The sequence below is a fragment of the Natrix helvetica genome (genome assembly GCF_964273705.1).
Source record: "Natrix helvetica genome assembly, chromosome: 3".
NCBI classification, from domain to species: domain Eukaryota; kingdom Metazoa; phylum Chordata; class Lepidosauria; order Squamata; family Natricidae; genus Natrix; species Natrix helvetica.
Window position 1 is genome coordinate 73,608,150 of NC_138549.1, and position 22,776 is coordinate 73,630,925.

At 34.5% G+C, this 22,776-nt stretch overlaps 1 protein-coding gene across 1 annotated transcript in view; it reads left to right on the plus strand.

Moving 5' to 3' along the window:
• Positions 1 to 22,776, plus strand: part of CDC73 (cell division cycle 73) — a 103,957-nt gene that overhangs the window by 11,788 nt on the left and 69,393 nt on the right. The window contains exons 3-9 of the mRNA XM_081947172.1: positions 1,127 to 1,196; positions 2,844 to 2,906; positions 2,999 to 3,051; positions 4,046 to 4,134; positions 5,731 to 5,947; positions 13,303 to 13,401; positions 14,061 to 14,139. Of these exons, the coding sequence (XP_081803298.1) occupies positions 1,127 to 1,196; positions 2,844 to 2,906; positions 2,999 to 3,051; positions 4,046 to 4,134; positions 5,731 to 5,947; positions 13,303 to 13,401; positions 14,061 to 14,139 (670 nt within the window). The remainder of the gene's footprint in view (positions 1 to 1,126; positions 1,197 to 2,843; positions 2,907 to 2,998; positions 3,052 to 4,045; positions 4,135 to 5,730; positions 5,948 to 13,302; positions 13,402 to 14,060; positions 14,140 to 22,776) is intronic.

A 22,776-nucleotide genomic window follows, 5' to 3' on the forward strand; every position in this document is an offset into this window, starting at 1 on the left:
ATAATACTTCCTCAAGCTTCATTAGCCAAAAAAACATTTTTTTACAAATACCTTTATTATATTTCATAACAAACATTAAAATATAAACTTAATAAAAGGGGGGGGGCAATAACACAACAGATTAAAAAGTGACAAAAATATTTCAAATAAGTGTAAAAAAATGGCAACATTTTTCCATGCAAAGAACACTCACTCTCTAATTTAAATGAATATTTGGTATTTAAATTTTCTTAAAATAATTGTACTGAACACTCTAATAAAACAATATTTAAATAAATCTTGTATAGTCATTACAAGCAGCACAAGAAATGTTCATGGTAAGAACTGGATTATGTTTTATTTTAAGATCATAAAGCACAATAATAAAAACAAGCAAACTAGCCATCTTGTCACTTACTGTAGGCCCTCTGAAATAAGTCGGTTTTTAGGAAGACCAAGATGGTGGGGACCAATCTGATTTTTATTAGTAGATTTTTTCCATAAAATAGCTGCTGCTGCTTCGATAAGCAGCACCCCACAATCCTTTGTTCACTACAATTCTCAGAAATGGGCAATCACCACAAGTTTCTCCCAGCATGCACAAGTTTAACACACACATTGCACTTGAAAGAGACTGTTCAGCAACTACCTCAGCACAGGGATCTGCAAGGTTCTCATAGACTTGTTGAAACTACTGTATTTTTCTGTCTCAGTTGAATAGTAGCTCCACCATATGGTCACCTAGTTCAAGCCATGACTGGAGGTGATTTAAGTTCATCTACGAACCTTGGATGGGGTGGGGTGGGCAGAAAAAAATTGTGAATTACTTCTTTGGTCTAGTATCCTTTGAATATATTTTAAAATGAAATATTGTAATGTTTACCTAAACATTACCTAAACATTTACCATTGTCTGCAAATTGTTTGCAGACAATGAATGTGATTATATTCAGCTTGTTCTGCTGACAAAATCTGATAATATAAATGATAGTGTATTTACTAATATGTATTGAGCATTGTATTTTTGCTTTGTTATATTAGCTTTGAAAGTCTAGCTAAGATTTAAGTATGTTAAGTGGGTTCATAGTAAAATACCAATTTTGGGACTTTTACATTACTGAATTAAGCCAATTGTTTATTCCTTTCAGACTGAAAACATTCCTGTAGTAAGAAGACCTGACAGAAAAGATCTCCTTGCATATCTTAATGGAGAAACATGTGAGTCAAAAACATAACTGCTTATTATTTTAGTATTGTTCCTAAAAATATGACCATGAACTCATGAGTAATGAAATATTTTGTCTTCTATTAAAAGGCAGAGTAATTTTAGTCCCTTTGTCAGAAATTAAAATACCAAACCAAATGTTTTACTTGATTAGATAAGACTATTTGAATCTGGTGTCAAATATATAACTAATTGGTGTTAAAAAAAGAAAAAAGTTCTGAATAGTTCTTTTCTCTTTCACTGAATGTTTCTGAGGGCCTGATTTAAAACCCAAAGAAGAAACTACTGGCAACATTCAGTATGAAAAAGCCAGTAATAAAATATAAAGGTTCAGAAAAAAAAGAAAAGAAAATTTTATTTCCCTCTTATTCATCCCCTGCCAGCATCACATATTAGAGGTGCTTGATGAGAAAAACTATTTAATTTCTTGCTATAGATATGTTTTGGTTAATCAAGTATTAGAAATAGTTTTTATTCAGGAGTTTCCAATGTACAGCATTCATTATATTGGCACTAACAGGTCAAATAGGCACATTTATTAGGAGATAAATGAATGTGATTGATTTATATCCCACATTTTGTACAAAAACTTAAGGTGGCACCTGTAGTGTTTCCTCTTGTTTTCATCATAAGAACAGTCCTCTAGGTAGGTTGAGCTAAGAGAAAATGACTGCCTCAAAGGCACTGAGGAAGTTACTGTGACTCATGGTAGATTAGAACTTTGGTCACACTGTTATTAGTCAAATATCTTGACCATTACACCATATTGGCTCTTTCCCCTTATCTTCCCTTGACTTCCCAGGATGCCCTCTTATCATTTTAGTGGGGACATTATCAGACAGAACATTGGATTGCTCTTTCTTATTATTTCTTATTATTTTAGTTCTAAAAAATAACAACAGGAACTATGTGACACTCAGAAATATTTCTTTTGGTAGCTAACAATTATATTTAATGTAGACACATTCTCTGTAAGGTGCTAGATTCCCTGTTGTTTTTATTTTTATTTTTTTTTAAACTGTGAAATGGAAATGGAGCCTGGTAGGTGGGTACCAAGACAGTTCTGTTGATATTAGAAACATGGTTAAGGCAGTGGTTCCCAATGTGGGGCCGAGGCTCCCCAGGGTGGCAATTTGATTTTTAATGGGGACAATTTGAATTTTATTTAAACCAATTTAATGGCCTTTTAGGTTTCTTCCGCATGAGTAGAGTTCACTTTTTGAGCAAAATAAGAATTATATGTCACAGGGGAGCATCAGGATTTTAAAAATATTTAGCTGTGGCATGGCCAAAAAAAGGTTGAGAACCACTTGCTTAAATCCAGTTCTCTGTCATCGAAGTAATCTCATAGTACCTTCAGCCTTGTTCAGTATTTGGAAAAGCCTAATGGAGATATTCTGCTAGATGTTGGAAACATCAAACATGAATTGTTGGAAACATCAAGCATGAACATTGTGCTACGATTAACTTGGATAGTAAGGGATGTTTCCATAGGCAACCTTCCTTATCATGTAGGGAATTCATGTTCTAATATTTTAATATAGCCTGGTTACTGCTTCATTTTTTCTATTCACCTGTTTGTTTTAATTTTGAACATTCTAAAACATTTATTCATTTTTTCTGTACTTATAAATTTTTAGCAACATCATCAAGTATAGATAGAAGCGCACCATTGGAAATAGGTCTCCAACGATCTACTCAAGGTACAGTTTAATTTAATAATTAAATATTTTATTAGTCGAATTTTTTTAAAAGCTTCTCTCTAATGCTTATTATTTTCTCTCTTTTTTTGCAGTTAAAAGAGCAGCTGATGAAATATTAGCAGAAGCTAAGAAACCAAGAATAGAGGTAAATTGGTTTTATGCAAGGTTTTTTTGGAATAAGATGAAGCTTGTGTCAACGTTCTAAATACCATGTATGAAATCAATCAGAGACCAAGGCAGAATCATCCTTCCAACTCTAATGTTCTTCCTGGAATTCCACCCAGTTGAAAGTTCATGATCTATCCCCACACCCCATAATCCATCACATGTTCCAATCATCATCTTCCACGCTGGCATCTACACCCCTCTGCTTCCAGTCAGGTGTCGAGGTGCAGAGACAAAAGATGACCTTGAGCTTCTAGAAAGAATGACAACAAAACATTCCACAATTCTACTCCTTTCTATTCCCCCCTCCCAACTACTACACTAATGCGACACATATGAAATTATTAGAAAGTGTGGCAGGCCAAAGATGCTAAAAGAAACATAACTACTGGCCTGACAGCTTGTTGAGTGGTTTTAAAACTGTTCAGATCTTTTTCTTCCATTATTATCTTCTATAGGATATGTATGTAATTATTGTATGTAAATATGAAGGCAATTCATCCCTTTTGAACTATAACTTAAGAACTGTAAATAGCGATACTTGAAATTCAGTGTTTGATTAAATGACTAGAATTAGTTTCATTGAATTTTTCTGTAATGCAGTGTTTATTTTTTTCTTTCTCTCTTCCGTTTGACACCAGTGTGGATAGATTAGCTCTGTTGATCAATGAAAAATGATTAGAGTCACCGAACTAGTACTGCCAGTACTGTAATTCCTACTCGGTTCAATTGCACAGTGTGAGATCAATATTTTATAGGAGGCTTTCTGAACTTTTTCTGGGTAGATTGAACAATTGAAATTTAACTTGATTTTTATTTGTAAATAGTTCATATAAACTGGCTATTAAAAAGTAAGTAGGAAGACCATCCTGTGGATAGTCATTAATTTAAATGTTCCAGTTTCATGTTTGTCGACTCTTAGTTATTCTAGTAAAAAATAAAGATGATCTTATGAGTAATATTCTCTTTATAAGGATGAAGAGTGTGTGCGGCTTGACAAAGAACGGTTGGCAGCTCGGCTGGAAGGACACAAGGAAGGCATTGTGCAGACTGAGCAGATCAGGCAAGTTTTGATTTGTTTGTACTTTAGGATTAATTTAATTTAAGAATTACTGTATTTTTCACACTATAAGAAGCACCGGACCATAAGACGCACATTAGCTTTAGAGAAGGGGGAAAAAAATCTGCCTCTTCCTCCCCAGCACGTGGCTCGTCAGGGTTCCACTCTGATGCACCCACCACAGATGAACATCAATTGGGTATTCATCTGGCTAGTGTCCTTGCAGCAAACAGCCTGGTCAGGTTCAGCACGTTATTGCAGCCCCAGCACGTGGCTCGTCAGGGCTCCACTCTGTTCCACCCACCACAGATGAACTGAACTGCTGCCGCTGGGGAAGACTGGAGCCTTTGCTGCCAAGCAGCTGATTGGTGGTTGGATCGGCTTCCCAGAATACTGCCGATCAGCTGTTCTAGGCAGCAGGTATTGGCAGCGAAGGCTCCAGTGTTCCCTGGTGGTGGCGAACACAGCAGGGGTGACAGGCGGTGACAGCGAATGCTGCCGTTGCACCAATCCCCCTCCCCTCCCCATCGCAATATTCACTGTATAAGACATACAGACATTTCTAACCACTTTTTTGTGGGGGGGAAGTGTGTCTTATAGTGTGAAAAATACGGTACCTTAACAATAGTACGGCTACTAGATTTTTCTCAAATTTGTCCTTGCAAAAATGACAAGTTCTTAAAATTCAGCATACCTTGGGATTAAAAACATGGTAAAGATCAAAAATAACTTAAAAATGATAATTTATATCATTTTAGAATATGCAATTAGAAATATCGCTAACAGACGTCCTGATAAAAAGATATTTTTCATTTAAAAGAGTACCCTGACTTTTTTGATATTGGCTGTGCAGTGTGAATCTAGTTGAATAAAGTAGAAGGAATGAGCCATATACTTTGCAAATTGCAATTTGCCAGTGGTTTAAACAATTATTTCAAATCCTGGTTCAACAGCCCAAAGTAATTACAGTCCTTAGGGAACTGAATGAAGTACAGATATTGACTATGTTCAAAAAAAAATTCTAAGTGTAGGAGAATACTATTGAACGTCTGTTGAACTTGTTTTACCTAATATTAGAATATTTTCTCATTATTATAAAAAGATTAGCTAAACCAGGCTTTTTGCATCACTTGAAAACAATCACAAAATTTCTGGTTTCCATTTCTGTTTTCACTGAGCAACAGCAGGAATGGGATGCTGAATATTTACATCTTTAGACTTAATGATAGAATTGAGATAACAATCATAAAATACCCTTCTATTTCATTTTCTTAGTTATGTTTTCTTCACAATACTTATTTACAATACAGTACAATACAATTTTTTTCGCAATACTTATCAATAAAAGGATTTTATTTATAAAGGATTTTATTTATAAAGGATGATTTTATTTATAAAGGATTTTATTTATAAAGGATGATCTCGGGAGGAAAGACAGCTTTTTTGCAGCTTTATCTTTGGAAATTCCTACTGATAGAATTGAAATTTTATTATAAAACTTGGTGATTAACAGTTTACCAAGAAGTATTTGTCTATTAACATGATTGAACAGCCAATGCCAATTTCTAACTGCTCTAGTTTCTAACCATTTTTTTCTAGATCCTTATCCGAAGCCATGTCTGTGGAAAAAATTGCAGCTATCAAGGCCAAAATTATGGCCAAGAAAAGGGCCACAATTAAGACTGATTTAGATGATGATATAACTGCTCTTAAACAGAGAAGTTTTGTTGATGCAGAAGTTGATGTTACTAGAGATATTGTCAGCAGAGAAAGGGTATGGAGGACAAGAACTACCATCTTACAGAGCACAGGCAAGGTAATATTGATTTATTATATATTTTTAACCTGATATCAAGTAGATGCTCCTTCCTCATTGTTTAGGAAGAACACAATGCATGTTAATATATGAGAGAAGATTTATGCAAAATAACCTGTAATGAAACTAAGAAAGCTCGACTTTAAGAAATACTATAGCTCTAAACTGGATGAAAATAATTTTTAATTTCTGAAAAATATTCATAATCTAATTTGATATATCATTAAATTGCATGTATAATATAAACTGTCTAGGATTTGGAATTTGTATTTTTCATATTTTGATGGATGATAGAAAAATAAACAATAGTCCATGTGGTTTATTTTTGGATTATCCTAGATTAAATTTGCATCCTGTTTAAAGACATGTATCATTGTCTTGTGAATGAAAGTTAATAATGGCTTAAAATCAGTTTATTTTTATAATGCTATCTATTATAATGTTATTAATTTGTGAATATGCTAGTAACCTTTCTTTATAACGAGGTTTTTTATTAAAGAAACTTCACTCAGGCAATCCACAGTATATATATTAGTGGCACTTTAAATACATTTGTGGAGGGAAGTATAGTCCTTGTTAGATTTTATTATTTAGTCACTAAATTTAAAATGCTGATTTTCAGAGATAAATTTGTCAAATTTCCATTTCCCATTGTGATGTTACTATATCTCACATCCAGCTGCAAAATTGTCTACCTAGTACCTACTATGTACCCTGAAATCTTATTTGAATTCTTTAAATACTAAGCAATATAAATATTGGCTATGTTTTTTAAGCAATAGGTATTGAACAAAGATTATGATTACAATAGTCTACTTGCAATATTGCAGTTTCTACATATATTTTTTGAGAACTATATAAGTAGTCTCAATGACCATAATTAGACACAATTTCATGAAGTCATGAAAGACATTAATTGGGTCACCTTGCCACCTGATAGCACCTGATTTTACAAACTTTTTTTTTTGCAGTGGTTGTGCTGCAGTGGTGGGTTGTAGGCAGTACGCCACGGTACGAGCGTAGCAGAGCCTGCCCGGAGCACCGGGTACCGTTCTGGTACAGTGCTCCAGAGGGACCACCCGCGGTCCTTACCTGTCTTTAAAGTGTTCTGCACTTCTGCGCACGCACATAACGTGTACAGCACCTGTGCGACGCTCCGCCGAGCAGCTGGAGCGTCGTGGAGGCTCGCGGAGTTGTCACTGGACGGTAAAATGCATGCGTGTGCTGCATGCGTCCATGTGGATGACGCTGGGCCCGTTCAAACCGTACCGGTTGGAACGGGATCTGGAACCCACCACTGTTGTGTTGTTAAGCAAATGCAGTGGGTCACAAGCAAGCACCAATGTAATTAAGCAAATACCATGGTCATTAAGCGAACCCATTGTTCACTAGGGGGCATTTTTTTTGCCAGAATTTGGAAGTAAGTGTTGCTGTCCAACAAAAACATAAATTGCAGTTGCATGACTGCAGGAACCTGCAAACAGCTGTAAATGCTGAGTGCCCAAGATGTGGTCAGTGACCAGAGGTGTGTGATGGCAGATGTTGGAACTTTGAATCTGGGTGGCAGTACTTTTTTAGGGTCCTGTCATACATTTGAATGGTTGCTAAGCAACCTGTTGTAAATTGAGGATTATCTGTACAGTTGTGTTCTATCTAGGGTGAGATTAAATTTGGCTTCATTTGGGGATATATACTGTATATCCACCTACCAACATACATGTGTGTGCATGTGCGCAGCCTGTGTGTGTGTGTGATGTTTATTCTTGAAATAATGCAGTGCAGTATTATCTATGTCAAATTATATCATGACAAGCCCCAAGAAAACAAAGGATAGCTTTGTTCACCAACTATTAGATTTGGAAACCAGTGTTAAGATTTTTCTTGTATTCATTATTCATATTTGTTTCAGAATGACACTACTTACAGGTTATTTTCCACTTTATTCTACTTCCAAGTACCTCTCATTTGTTTAGAACAAGGCACATATTCTTCTCTGAATGATGTGCAAGTTCACCTTAATTTTTTTGTCCTATTGGTAGCAGAGTAGTGATGAAAAGTTACAATTTCTACTCAGGGGTCCATGGTTCTCTAAAGAGTTTACTGTTTACTGTGGTTTTATGGATAAAATGGATTTGTAGACTGGAATATTTCAAATGATAATTTAAGAATCTGTAATATGTTATAACACTGCTTAGTTTAGATTTGTTTCTTTAAAAGTCCTTGCAGTTGATTCATTTTGCTGCTTATGTGAGAAATATTTCTTTACAATCTGTTTACATCCTAAATTTTTTACATTTCTCCCTAGGAAATATAAAAGAGAAATATTTTTTTACATTTATTTTCTGTCAGACCACTAGATGGTAGCCTTGTTACATATTTGTGAAGATTTTTAACCAGCAATATATGTGATTATTGTAATTCCAAGGTTTTAAAATACTAAGTGTGTTCTTGATGCCAACTCATTCGTATTACAAGTTTCTGTATATGTTTTAAGTTTTGCACATTTTACATTAAAATTTTGTAAAAAGGGAGCAATGAATTAAAGTTTTCTTGTCTTTGTTGCCCTTTATCACGTGTTCAGATCTGTGTAGCTGTCTTTCAGTCATTTGAACTATAAATATGAATTCATTTCTGAAACAGTGAAAGCACACTGATTGAAGCTAATGTTTGTTCACTGGGATTGTGATTGGAGTGCTCAATATTTCAGGGTTGTGTAGTACTTTTCAGATAGGAGTGTCTGCTATAGAGAGAAAGGGTACTACAGTCTACTTCTGCAAAGTCAGTTAGAAGGATTTATATTACCTTGTTGATGAAAAAAAATACATTACAAAAACAGACTAATGAACAAAAATATGCTCTAGTCTACTTTTCAAAATGGTTGTGTTTTAGGTACATGGATTTAATTCTCAAAATTCATTTGAATAAATATGCATACTATCAAACTACAAAACTTAATGTTTGAAAATAAGAGCTCTTCTACCAGCTGTACTATGCTTTTGTATTTCTGATTACTGCTTAACAATTTTACATAAATTAATACTATTTAAATATGTTTTAAATTGCTCTTCATAGAAAGGAATGAGCATCCAAGGTTTTTTTTGAATGAAAGATATTTTTAATTACTACTTTCATTGCCATCTGTGAAAAGAATTAATTACCTAACAACAACTAGAAATTCAAGGAATCCATTATTATATTTTTAATCCATCACTTGAACTCAAGTGGCTCTAAAATAAGCTTCTGGCTTTAAGAACATTTACTAGAAATTTTCCCCATTACTTTCAGCTAGCCTCACTTTTGACCAGATAAACTTAAAGGTCTGCTGTTACTAAAACAAGTCTTAATTGTATACAGTAAATGAGAAGGATATGAGCATTAATTTCTGTGCAGGGTCTTCCTGATTGTTTTAAGTACAGTGCTGATGGAATTAATTCATTTTTCATTTCACATTGAACACTTTAAATATAAAATATAGTACATTAAATGTGACAATGCATGTTAAATAAGGCATGGACTTTGTGTGTAAAAAGTATCACAGTCAAATCCTATATTCATATAGTAACAGGAATCCTGAAGAAATTTATTAGAGAGAATTTCTTTAACCAGAAAATTTAAATCAGGCTTTCTTGATAGAATGGAGTGTTTAATTTCAACAAATCTATAGCTAGAAATTAAATAAAATTAGTAGATATAAAATAATATGCTGCTTTCTGCTCTTGAAAAAGTTCAGTTCAGTTGTAGACTAGGAGACTATTTCTGTTGACTGGAGTGGGGAAAGGTACTCATTTGTGGAGAATTTTTTTTAAAGTTCTTATGTTTAGGATACAATGGTATCTTAAACCATTACATTGTGTATGATACTTACTCTGTCTCTTAACCTCCCTTTTTTCTTTAGTTCTTTATATATTTATTTTCTTCTTTCTTTTTTGCTTCCACTTTTTATTCTTACAGTCTATTTTCTTTGCTTTTTTGAGTTTATTTTGTATTTGTTTTTACTATTGTAATCAAAATCCTTAATTAAAAATTATAGAGATTTGATTTTATGTAACTTGTGAAATGCATCATTGTGATCGCTGAAGTAAAAGTTCAGTTTGGTTGTTACTTTGCAAGGGATAGCTGGAATCAAAAGAGTTATATTTGATGTACTATGTATGAGCTTGAAGTTTCTGTTTTTCCTTTGGTGACAATAACATACACATCTTGAAAGTAGGAAGGCATTTCAAAGAGTAGATTATGTGAGAAAGTAAAAAACCAGTGGAAGTGATTCACATTTAAAGCTGGTCTCTCTGTTGTCATTTAGAAGTTCATGTCATACTGTGATTTCCAGGAGCGGTCCAAGAAATCATTTTTGCAACTAGAAAGCACAGCATGCACTGACAAAAGACTCTTGAAGCATTCATATTTTGAATACCAAAATGTTAAATATCATGGAAAGAAATTTGCTTATTTTTTTCCTTTATCCCTTCCTCACAGATACCTAGAATATTTTACAAGCTGTTTCTTTAAACTTTAAAAGGCCCTTTAGATTGTGAGAATGAAGGGTTTGCTGGGGGAATGAATTCAATGTATTATGTCTCTTCTCTGAACATCCTACAGGGATTGTAAGAATTACACTGGGTAGTTTTTCCATGATTTCTCCCCTTTCCTAGCAACCAGTAGTTTCCATCCCATTTTTTGAGAAGGCATTTTGAAAACTTCAGTTCTATAAAATATTGTTCATCTCCAATCGCTAATATTTAAATTTCAGGAAGACAAACAATTATAGACCCTAGCATTAATTCTCTGGAGCAGCATTGTCTTCAGAGTTTCATATTGCTCCCTTCCTGATGATGTTCAGAAAGACATTGGAAACCTGGCTGTTCTCCCTTGGGACAGAATGGTGGATGAGCCATGATAACATTTTTTAAAGTTTTGTATGGTTTCCTGGATGCATTTCAGCTACTTTTTTTAGTCAGTTTGACATTAACCTTAAACAAACAAATAAATGAATGAATTATAAATGGTTCAGTATATTAACAACATTTAGATTAAAGTAGGAGCAGCATTTTGAGCAAGCTTATTTGCTTAGAATAGTTAGTCCCTTATGCAGTTAATATTGGGGCCACTAAATTAATTTAAATGTAATTAAATTGGAAGAAAAAAATTGCTTCTGAAAAGTAAGGCTTGTCTTAGGATGATTCTTTGTTTGAAAAATGCAGTAAGCAGTTGTATCTCCATTAGCGCAGTGACTTTTCAAATATGGTATCTTGTTACTTTGGAATCTGTTTAATGAAACACAGCTTTTGTATTACAGTAAGCTTTATAATTCAGTGCTTACTCATTCCTCTGCCACTGCTATTAATTCCAACTACTGGAAATTACTTCATGGTTTGAAGTAAGTAATTCAGTATGTGATTCTTGATTACTTTTTTGAGAAGTTGAAATAAATTTTTGGCATAGTAAGCAACTTTACATTTTGACATCACAAATTAGTTCTATTTTTTCATATTACTGTTATCAAAAAAGTTCTCATGAAAATTTATCAATCATTTAATCTTACATATATGTTCATAGCAGACTATAATTAATTTACTTCTGTTTACCTAACTTTGAAGAAGGGGAAAAATTGAAAGTTAAGATATAAAGTAGTACAAGCAATCCAAATTTTTAAGTAGTCAAGATTCCCAAACACGAGATCCCCTAATGTTTATATAAACTTATAGTATGCATCTACTTGTTATGCTTTTAATGTTTTCATAATGATAATGAATAAGATAGAGTCATTTAGTATATTACAAATGTTTTTATGGAGCTCAGCTGCTGAATACATTCATTATTACTTAGAATTAACAGTAATGGAGGACATCTGTTGTGTACATATGCCATTCAAGAAGAAGTGCATATTGAGAGTTGATGCAAATTGGTTAAATATGTGCCTTTTATAAAATGCTAATTTGTCATTTTTAAGCTTCTCTTAAAAGGAATAATGCATTTCGCTTATGCAGCTTCTCTTTCAGCGTAGTTAAAATAACTTTTTTTCCTTACTCTAAAAGTTACATATTTTTAACTTGCTCTCAAGGTTTACTTTTTTTCTTGTCGTGTGTGTGTGTGTGTGTGTGTGTATAGAGAGTGAGTGAGTTGGGACCCTTTTTCTTATTTTGAAAAAAAGAATAGAATATCTGTTTTTAAACTAAGCATTATACTTAGTTTATAAACTAATTTCATAATATGGAACTGCATATTGATAATCTGCTTTATCTTGTCATACTCTAAATGATTGACAGTAGATTCTACTCTGTTTAAAAGAAAAAAAAGACCCAAATGGAACAGTCTTAACCTTGTTGAAATTATGACATGTATGCAGAAGAGGACTTTTCCCCACTGTCATATCTTCCTTTTTAAATATAGCTGGGGATGTTCTAATTTCAGTAAATATAAGAAATACAATCTAGTCAATTCTCAACCTGTGGTCTGGGGACCATAATATAATCACAAATCTTAAGTCTTGGTGGCCCATAGCCTAAGGAGATATTTAAAGGGGATCCGTGGTGTAGAGAAGGTTGAAAACCATTGGATGAATTCAACAGAAAGGCATTTCTTAGATTATATTTGCTAAAAATAGAACATCTTCACTCTCAGCTACATTTAAAATTATTTCACCATCATGCATGTGTGTGTGTGTGTTGTGTGTATAGGTATAACACCAGAGAAGTACACAATTGTACATAAGCCAATGGACCAGTGAGACAAGGATCATCAATACAGAAGATAAGAAGATGGATGGATGGTTAGATAGAAATTTAGATGTGTGTGTGTCTGTATGTGTGTGTGTTTATATATATAAATAAATATAAATATAAAAAACCACACACACACATATGTACAGAGTGAATGTGTGTGTGTATTTCTATATTCTGTATTGATGATCTATGTCTCACTAGTTTATTGGTTTGCGTCATACCTATATTTTAACCATAACTGTTAACATATAGAATTTAGGATCTAAAATGGGAAAATTAGGTTCAGTTTAAGAATATATTCAGTGTATTTTAAGTAGCTGACGTGTCTGCTATGAAAATTGTGCTCAACTTGAGCCATAGGATTTGTGAAATTATTCTACCTTCCCCAGTATAATAGTAACCCCAGGAATGAAACTTAGCACCATTTTATCCATGAAATACACATACGAATACAGTTCTATTTTCTATATCAGTTGCATGTTTAATTATGTTTAGTCTTACAGCTATATTCTAATTTATTAAGAGTATTCATTTTATAGTTTACAACATACCTGTGTGACTGCTGGTTTCTAAAATGATGTAAAACAAAGATAATAACAGTATTTTATTCATTTATCATTTATTTCCATATTTTAGAACTTTGCCAAGAATATATTTGCAATTCTTCAGTCAGTCAAAGCTAGAGAAGAAGGCCGTGCACCTGAGCAACGACCAGCACCAAATACTGCACCAATGGTAATACTGCAGTAGAAAATAAAATCTTACTTTTTTGAAGAAAAAATAAAAAAGGGAATTCTTTCTTCCTTTTTTTGCCTTCATTTTTCTTTTGTCAAAGAAAAAAAGCTTATGTAGGTGTACTTAATTGTAAACTACACATTATTTAGCACTTTACTATGTGTTTTGTCATAGCAATTGACTTTGGTATATTTTATACAAATTAAGTCAATAGAAATAATCACTTTACTTGGAAATAAATACTGTATACATGATATTTTAAACTAAATGCTTTTCCTAAGGATGAAGGAACTGAAATGTATTGAGTCATTACAATGGGCATCTACATTCTTCAAAGATTATATATAATTTGCACACCTAAATTCAATTATGTTTAATTAGAAATTCTTCTGCTGGTGTGGGTGTGTGTGTGTATAGAAAGAGAGAGAGTCATCAGTGATCACTTGTTCAGCAATCCAAATTACAAAGACATTTAACGAGGAGACTTATGGCCCATGTTAGTGTGATATTTACATAGTAAATAAGGTTGAAAGTTAACTTTCTTTGAAGGCATCTATATATTAAATATTTTATCTGTTATCTATACTATTGAGCCATAAATATAATAGGTTTGAAAACAAATGTAACTGATACAAAATCCCCTTTTCCTTTATTATCAGGATCCAACTTTAAGAAACAAGCAACCTATTCCAGCTGCCTATAACAGATATGATCAGGAAAGATTTAAAGGAAAGGAAGGTAAGAGAGTATACCACAATGAAAGAAACACACACATTTTGAAATTCTTGGAGCTGCCAGTTTTGACTCTAAAAAATAATATTGAAGGAATTAAAAAACGAAATGCCATCTTAATCATTTTGTTTCTATTTTCATTAGACATAGTTTGCTGTGTTCTCCCAAATTCGTGCTTTATAGAGTGTTGATTTAGATACAATCCAAAATCACCTTTCTACTTCACCTCTCCTAAAAACAGTGAGCAGCCAGAGCTTTTTTTGGTAGTATGAAGTAGAAAACCTAGAGTAATCTTTTGTTTTACTTTTCGGTTAGTGAAATATCCGGGATGTCTTAAATTATTATTCAACAGAATCCTGCCTTTATAGCACTTGCATATCACACACTGATTTTCAGAAAGAAAATCATTATCATAATCATTAAATTGTTCAAGTTCATCCATTGTTATTTTCCTAGTGTATTTGTGTATATATGAGATGCGACCAACTAGCTGTTCTATATTGCAATGATTTCTTGAGAGGCTTATGGAAGTTTGATAAAAGCTAAAAGAAAATGATTCTGGAAAAATATCCATAATAGATATTTTATAATTTTATTTTCACACAACATCCTTCTTATTTTTTGCTTAAAACAGCACCTATTAAGTCAAAACTATGTACCTTTTCTTCTATGCTATTCTAGCAGATTCAGTTCTATATGCTTATGTGCATAAATATGCAAACAATTGTATATTTCCAACTAATCATTTCTACAAAGAAATGTATTTATTTTTATACTTATTATTCTAGGCATAGCCATACTACTGTCTTGCTTACCTTATTATCTATAAAACTAGCAAGAATTTTGAGTATGCCTCATAGTATGGCATAAATAACTTTGTTCCTTCTGTATAGAATATCTGTCAATTCTTAACATTTTTTCTCTGAAGAGTAAAATGGTGATTTGTACATTATTTGTACAAGAGGGTGGTTGGAATGAAAAGTTCATAACCTCATTGTCCCTTAAAAATACCGATTGTTTATTTTATTTTGGTGAACAATTTCATTGTTATTTCATTCTTCATCTGTTGGTTTATGGTGATACGATTTTATGTTATAATTTTTATTATAATGGCACTCATACTTAAAAAATCTTTACTTGGCCAAGTCCACACAGGGCAGTCATGTTACTTCAAAAGCAGCCAGAATGGATGTATGCTATTCAGCCTTCAATCTCAGTTGCCTATTAAAGACATTCATTTTGGGGAAATGTGTTTGAGTTTATGTATTGTTTTGCATTGTTTTATACTTTTTCCTGTATTGCCACCTGCCTAGAATTTTCTGCACAAGCTGAAAATAAAGAAGTAAATAATGTTTTAATCAATGTGCTGAATATACCCTTGCTGCATTTGTGACTTGAAATTAGATTTTCAGAATACATTTGTAAATTGTGTATCATGGATGATTTATTTAATCTGCGGTCATAGTCTTAAAGTATTGATCCATGATTTTGCATTTTTAGAGGTTTCATATGCAACATTTCTTTCAATTATGGGATTTTATGATCTTTTCTAGTCGGTATTTTTAGTTGTGTAATTGAATTTTGCAACAATTTGTAATTTTTTAAAGTCCTTTGCTACTCAATTCTATTTACTAATTCGGACAAGCACTATTTAAAATATTTTAAAATATCAATTATTTTAGAATGTACTTCACCTTGATTCTCAAAGCATAGTAATCCATAAAACTGTTAATTTTAGTTTACATTTTATATACCGTATTTTTCGGAGTATAAAACGCACCAGAGTATAAGACCACCAAGGTTTTGAAGAGGCAAATTTTAAAAAAAAGTAGGTAGGTGGGTAAAGGGAGAGAGAGAGAGAAATACAATAGGTAGGTACGGAGAGAGAGTAGGTAGGTAGGTAGAGGGAGAGAGAGAAAGAGAAAGAGAAATACAGTAGGGAGGGAGGGAGGGAGAGAGAAGATAGGTAGAGAGGGAGAGAGAGGGAGAAAAATACAGTAGGTAGGGAGAGAGAGCGTAGGTAGGTAGAGAGAGAGAGAAATACAGTAGGTAAGGAGAGAGAGAGAGTAAGTAGGTAGAGAGAGAGAAATACAGTAGGTAGGTAGGGAAAGAGAGAGAGTGGGTAGGTAAGTAGGTAGATGTTTCCAGGTTTATTTATCCATGTGCTAGAGAAGGAAATCACTGACAACCTGCAGCACCTAAGACTTGTTTCTGCGGGCACAGCACTTGATCAATGTAATTTTCATCCATCACTCTATCTAAAGAGCTTTCCTAAAAGGGGGGTTTGCACTCTGCAAACCTCCCCCCAAATGCCCATTTTTTGCGAAAACGGGCCCGTTTTTTTTTCAAATAAAGGCATGAATAGCCTTGGAGGAGCTTGCAGAGTGCTCCTGGCGGGGTTGGGAGGCCAAAAACGAGAAAAAAATGGCCCATTTTTCATGAAAATAGCCTTATGCATAGCCTTATGGAGGCTTATAGAGTGCTGTTGGGGGCTGGGGGGGGCAAAAAATGGCCCATTTTTTGCTCATTTCTGCCCTCCCCAGTCCCCAGGAGGTCTCTGAAAGCCTCCATAAGGCTCTGCACGGCCATTTTTGTGAAGGGGGCGAGGCTTCGGGAGGCAAAAATGCTGTATTCGATGTATAAGATGTACCTAGATTTTCAGCCTCTTTTTTGAGGGAAAAGGTGCGTCTTATACTCTGAAAAATACGATACATAACTGTCCACAAGGCATTATTGATGAATCACCACAGCATGTTAAGTGATTGTTTAAAAAAACAGAGTTAATATAGATTGTAATCCCAACCTTTTTCTTCCACAACCTCCCTCCATCTCCTTAAGAGGTCATCCAATTAATGCCATGTAGTTAAACTGTTACCAGTATATGCTACTTTCAGTATATTTTGCCTTTGTCCTTAGGGTTATTAAGACTAGGACCATGTAATTCATTTGAAGCTGAAAAATAATAACCTTCCTAATAAGGCAGTGAATTTCTTTAAGTTTAGAAGAAAATAAATAAATAATAGATACTAGTTTTGGTCAACAGATTTTTCTCTCCACTAGCTTTATTAAAGGAAATATTCTCACATGTTCTAGAATTTTCTTCGGTGCCAAGTTACCAAAGCAGAGACATAGCTTCACATTTTGTTAATAAACACTCATAGTTTTTTCAGACAGAAATTGTTAAGAAATATAAATCATTTTTTTAAAAAAAACACATTTTAAAAATTGGGCGGTTGGAGTAATTACTACCTGATAAAAATAATTTTCATTCTGTGGCATGTCAAATGGAAATGGGATTAATTGTAAAAGCAGTACAGACTTACAACTATCATCTCTTGTTTTACTGCCCTCGTTGTCAGTACTGCTGCTGCTGTTACTGTCTTAGTACCTCTCTATCTTTTTAATACTATATTATCAGTAATTTTTATTTCATCCTCTCATTTCATGTAAATTAATTCTGATAGTTTTCTTAACGGTTTTAAATTTTGTTTTTATCTTCAAAGCCATTTCAAGCACTCATCTATGGTGTTATTTAATTGTTTATTTTATGAAAAGTCATGTGGTGAAGCTCCAGTACAAAATATAATGAATGCAAAAATAGATAGAAGAAAAAAAAAGGATAACGAAATAAAAAGCTCCATATTGCTTCTAGTCAGCTATTGAATACCAATCTGATGTCACATGGACATATATTTTCATGTGCTAAATGGAACGAAGCAGTATATTTAAGGTTCATTAAAAATATTTTTTCTGTTAGATCCTTGTCAGCAAGCTAAGATTTTTCTCTCTCTCAATGTTTGAAGATGGAGTTTTACTCTCATTAGAAGAAAGTCCTTGTGTGCAGATATTTTAAAATATTTCTCTATACACATGAAAGCAGCTTTATCTTCATAGAAATAAGTAAAGGAATAATTGGCCTGAGAGTAGCATGAAGCTTGGTTTCTATTATGGTGGTGTCAGCTATTAAAGATCAATAGTGTTGAGTTTCCCCAGCCTCATTCTGACTTGTTTCCTGTTTTTTGATGGAATAATAAAAATTGGCCTGTATACATTCAGCATATAATTTATAACCATAGTATATATAAGTATTCTATCATATTTTCTTTGATAAGGATTCTGCCAGGTAGATAATCCACATTTTTATGACTGAACCGTTTTTGTGAAACATTATAGGGTTGTATATCAAAAATGTACTCCATAGGTGTGTAATATTTAGGCATAATAGCTATTTTGATTTTGAAGAAAAAAAATCCAAATAAGAAATTCCCTGTTAGGTCATACTTATATAATTGCAAGTTTTCATATTTCTTAGAACTATTCTGCATTTTCTTTGATAAACCATTCTTTAAAAACCCCTCAAAAGGGGTACTAAATAATATTAGTTAGCATTGTTTTTATTAACTAGTTAAATTCTTAAAATAATACTAAAAATTATTCTTATCGTTCTAGATTAGTAGATTGTGGAAAATGCCTTTGGTTCACCTCAGCAAGTTCTTCAGGAAGCAAAGTCAACAAAATCCTTATCTCTTATGGCAATGATAAGGCCTGTAAGAGGTTGCAGCAGAGAATAACCATTTTGCTTTGCTTTTAAAAGTAAGGTGATCATTTTGCTCCAAAAACTGGCTTCTGGAGCAAAGGCTCATTTGCTTGAAATTTTGCCAAATAAAGTATCCCCATGAAGATCATCACAGCCCTATTACACAGCCTCATTATACAACTCTATGGAACACTTTACTGTTTCATTGTGAGACAGAGTTTTTCTTTAAAAAAAGTCAGTTCTAACACCAAAAGTCCAGAAACTTTTAAGAGTCTATTTTCTTAAATCCAGATACAGATAAAATGTTCATTCATATAATACTCGAGCCATGCAATGGTTAAATTATTAGATTAGTACTTTGAAGAAGACATTTCCAAGTCCAGCTGGATATATGAGCCTGTATTTCTTCTGGAGTGGCTGATAAATAGCTTGGCTCAAGTCACTCTGAAACTTAATATCCTCTGTCCATTGTCTGATATCATCTTTAACCTTTTCTAAGTCTAGGAAAAGCCTGCAAGCTGAAATAACATAGAATATGGGTACTATTTTTGTAATATTCAACCACCATTGATGCATAGCTGCCTTTTGCAGTTAACAATAATATTATAGGAACTAAACTAAATTTTAGCCAAGAGCGGCTGATTGGAGTATAAATAGTTTAATTATAGATGGGATAAAGAAGTATATTTTGGGGGCCACACTCTTCCTTGACATAATATTTTATGTACCCCTAAATTTCTTGAATCAGATTCCCTAAATTGGCCCTGGAGAAAGTTTGGTATCACCAATCCAAACTGCATACAAAAATGACCTTCCTCTCTAATTGCGGAATGCTTGGATTGCATTGTCCTGTAGTTCTTCAGCATTCTTCCAAAATGACAGAGTCATCTCAAAAAAGGCCAGTAAGAAGGTATAGAGACAGACCACTACACATATTGCTATTTTACCCAGCACTTGCTACATAATCTCAACTACTTATTTATCAAAATTGTATCTTTAGGAATATGGAACTACAATTGACAAGACCAAAAGAATTATTTGAAATAGTATATTTTACTCGATATAGAAAAGAATCTGGCTAAAATTTCAAAAATTAAAAAAGGAATTATAAATGATAAACCAAGAGAGCGACCTAGAAAATATTTTTTAATTGAATGTACAAAAGAGCTTATTAAAGCCCTGAAGAAAACTGCAATTGGATAAAGTATTGAAGAGAAATAAATTCTATGATCATTTATATTGAATTAAGATTAAGACTGTTCGAAGTAAAATGAAGGAATATTAAATTGGTTTATTTTAACAAGATTTAAAAAAACATTTTGTTGTAGTGTTTTAGCAACTCTTTCTGGACTTTTTTGCTTACATATGGCTTGAAAAGTTAATATTTTATGGATATTCCTTTAAATAAGGAATGGGATATGGGATGAAGAGATAATCATTTGTAAGCTTACAGGGGGTGAAGTTTATATTTCTTTATATTTATTGTGATAAAGGTTGGAAGTCATTCCTTTCTCCATTTCTTTCCCTTCCTTTCCTTCCTTCCTTCCTTCCTTCCTTCCTTCCCTCCCTTCCTGCCTCCCTTTCCTCTCTTTGACTGTATTCTTCCCCCCCCTCTCTTTAGTTTGTATTAGTTTTTATTATTGTAATTAAAGTTCTTAAATTAAAAAAAGAATGCCATAGCTCAGTGATGTGAACATATAAATGCAGAAGAAATCTTGAGTAAGCTCCAGACAATTCCAGGAAATAGGATTAATTATGATTTCTTCTCTATTTATTTCTTTAAAACACTGCCTGAATCAGCATAAGATAGCTTCTTATGTCCATATATTCTCTTAGTTATATGTTCAATCACTAACTATCTCTAAAATCCATTTATGTTCACATTATATCTAATGTACAGTTTTATTAAGTGCACTTTAAAATAAATAAAATTGGCCTTAGAAGCAAATTTATAAAACATTACATTTTTGGCATGCCTTAAACTAAATATTAGATCAGAGGTGGGTTTCGACCAGGACGCACCACTATGGGCTACCGGTGCCAGAAATGTGCTGTAATTTTGCGTACCTGTTCCATGGTGGCATGGCCATGCCCCCGTACTGGTACGCTCCCCTGCCCTGCCCCCATTTGCAAGGCGCTTCTCAAAGAGAAGGAAGTGAAGTCCTCCTTCAGAGGACCCGAGGCAAGAGTGGCATTGAAGCCCTCCCTGAAGCAGCTGGAAAAGATATGCGTGGGTCAGGGGGGAGGAATTCAAACTTCATCCTCCTGGTGCGGTGCAATGCTTTGGGCAAAGCCTGGAGGGAAGGGCCATGGCTCGCTCACGCTTTCTCCATCCCTTGTGTAGCTTGATGCAGCCTGCAGTCAGTGAAGTTGTGCACACACACATACAGAAGTTGGATTGGATATCTCTCCCAATGGCTTGAAAGCAGCTCTTCTGCCATCCCCCCCTTCTCCAAACACCTCCCCCATTGCAAATGCAGTGTGCTGTCCAGGTGGGAAATGCCTGGAACACAATAAAGCCCTTCCACTCACCTCCTGCTGGCAAGAGAAGCCGGAGGGGAGCCGATCGGACCTTTCCGAAAGAAAGGGGGTGAAGGAAGGTGTGTGTGCTACAGCATGGCCCTTTGCCTGGCTTCTGTCCTCCTGTGGTTTTCAAACCTGTAGTCAGTGAAGTTGGGCTGGATATTTGCATAGCTTTATGCAGCTGTGTGTGTATGTGTGTATGGGAGAAACGGGACGGGGGGGTCTGAAGTCATTCCCCCTCCACCGACACCTGGGTAAAGCTAGGCAAAAATGCAGCTTCACTGCGTACAGATTTGAAAAGGCAACGTGGCTTGGCCTGCAATCAAACTAGACTTGGGGAGGGAGAGCACAAGCGAGCATTGGGGACACCATAGGAGGAGGCAGGAAGCCAGTCAAAGGGGCATACTGTAGCGCACACACTTTCCCTCAGCTCCTTTCTTTCAGAAGGCTCCCCTCCAGCTTCTCTGCCTCTCCTTTCACCCCAGCTGCCAGCAGGAGGTGAGTGGGAGGGCTTTATTGTGTTCCAGGTATTTCCCACCCAGACAGCACACTGCATTTGCAATGGAGGTGTTTGGGGAAGCGGGGGATGGCAGAGGAGTTGCTTTCAAGTCATTGGGAGAGATATCCAATCCAACTTCTGTGTGTGTGTTTGAGAGGGGGGGAGGGAGAGAGGCTAGAAGGAGGGGAAGGGAAAGAGAAAGAAAAAGGAAACAAATGCTGTCACTTTAAATAGGAACTGAGCATGCCTGGCTGTGGAATTCTGGGACTTGAAGTTCACATGTCCTAATGCTTATACCTTTAAATTGAAGCTTTAAATTGAAAGGTGCAGGAAACAACAAATTGGTTATAGGTTATATGGTTTTACGTTTTTGAAGTTTTGGGGTTTGTGCAATATGGACTTTATGTTTCTAAAAGGGTTTGGATGATTCCCTGCTTGTGAATGGAGCCAAACTTTCTCTAGGGTCATTATCTCATTATCTCTATCTGGCAGGAATGTGGAATGAGCCTCAGGCAGGTTTTTTTTTATTAGCAGAAAGAAAGAAAAACAGCACAGCAATTTAGGGCTAGAAGGATAGTCGGAGGTCATCTAGTCCAACCCCCTGCTGCAGCAGGAAACCTGACATTGTACGGATTATTTTTCTCCCTTTGACAGAGAGGAAAATTGCCAGAAAGGAGGAGTTTGCTAGGACAAGGCTGCCATGCAGAGGAAGGCAGAGATAGTCCTTGACTTACAATTGAGCCCAAAATTTTGGTTGCTAACAAGAGCGTTGTTAAGTGAGCTTCACCACATTTTACCCAATCCATGACATATCCTGGTGAGTGACATCAAGTTGGCCATTCCCACCCAGTCACATGACTGCCAAGCCACTCCCACCTGGTCACATGATTGCCAAGCCACTCCCACAAAACAGGCCACACCTACAGAATAGGTTCTAAAAAAAATTGAAGCCCACCACTGGATTAGATGTACCATGAATAAACTTGTAAAATTTAGTTCCATTAATATTAAATGGAAATGGAAAAATCAGTTGTTAAGCATGAGGACAGTAACTGATTATGTGTCATATCTAAACAGTTTTGTA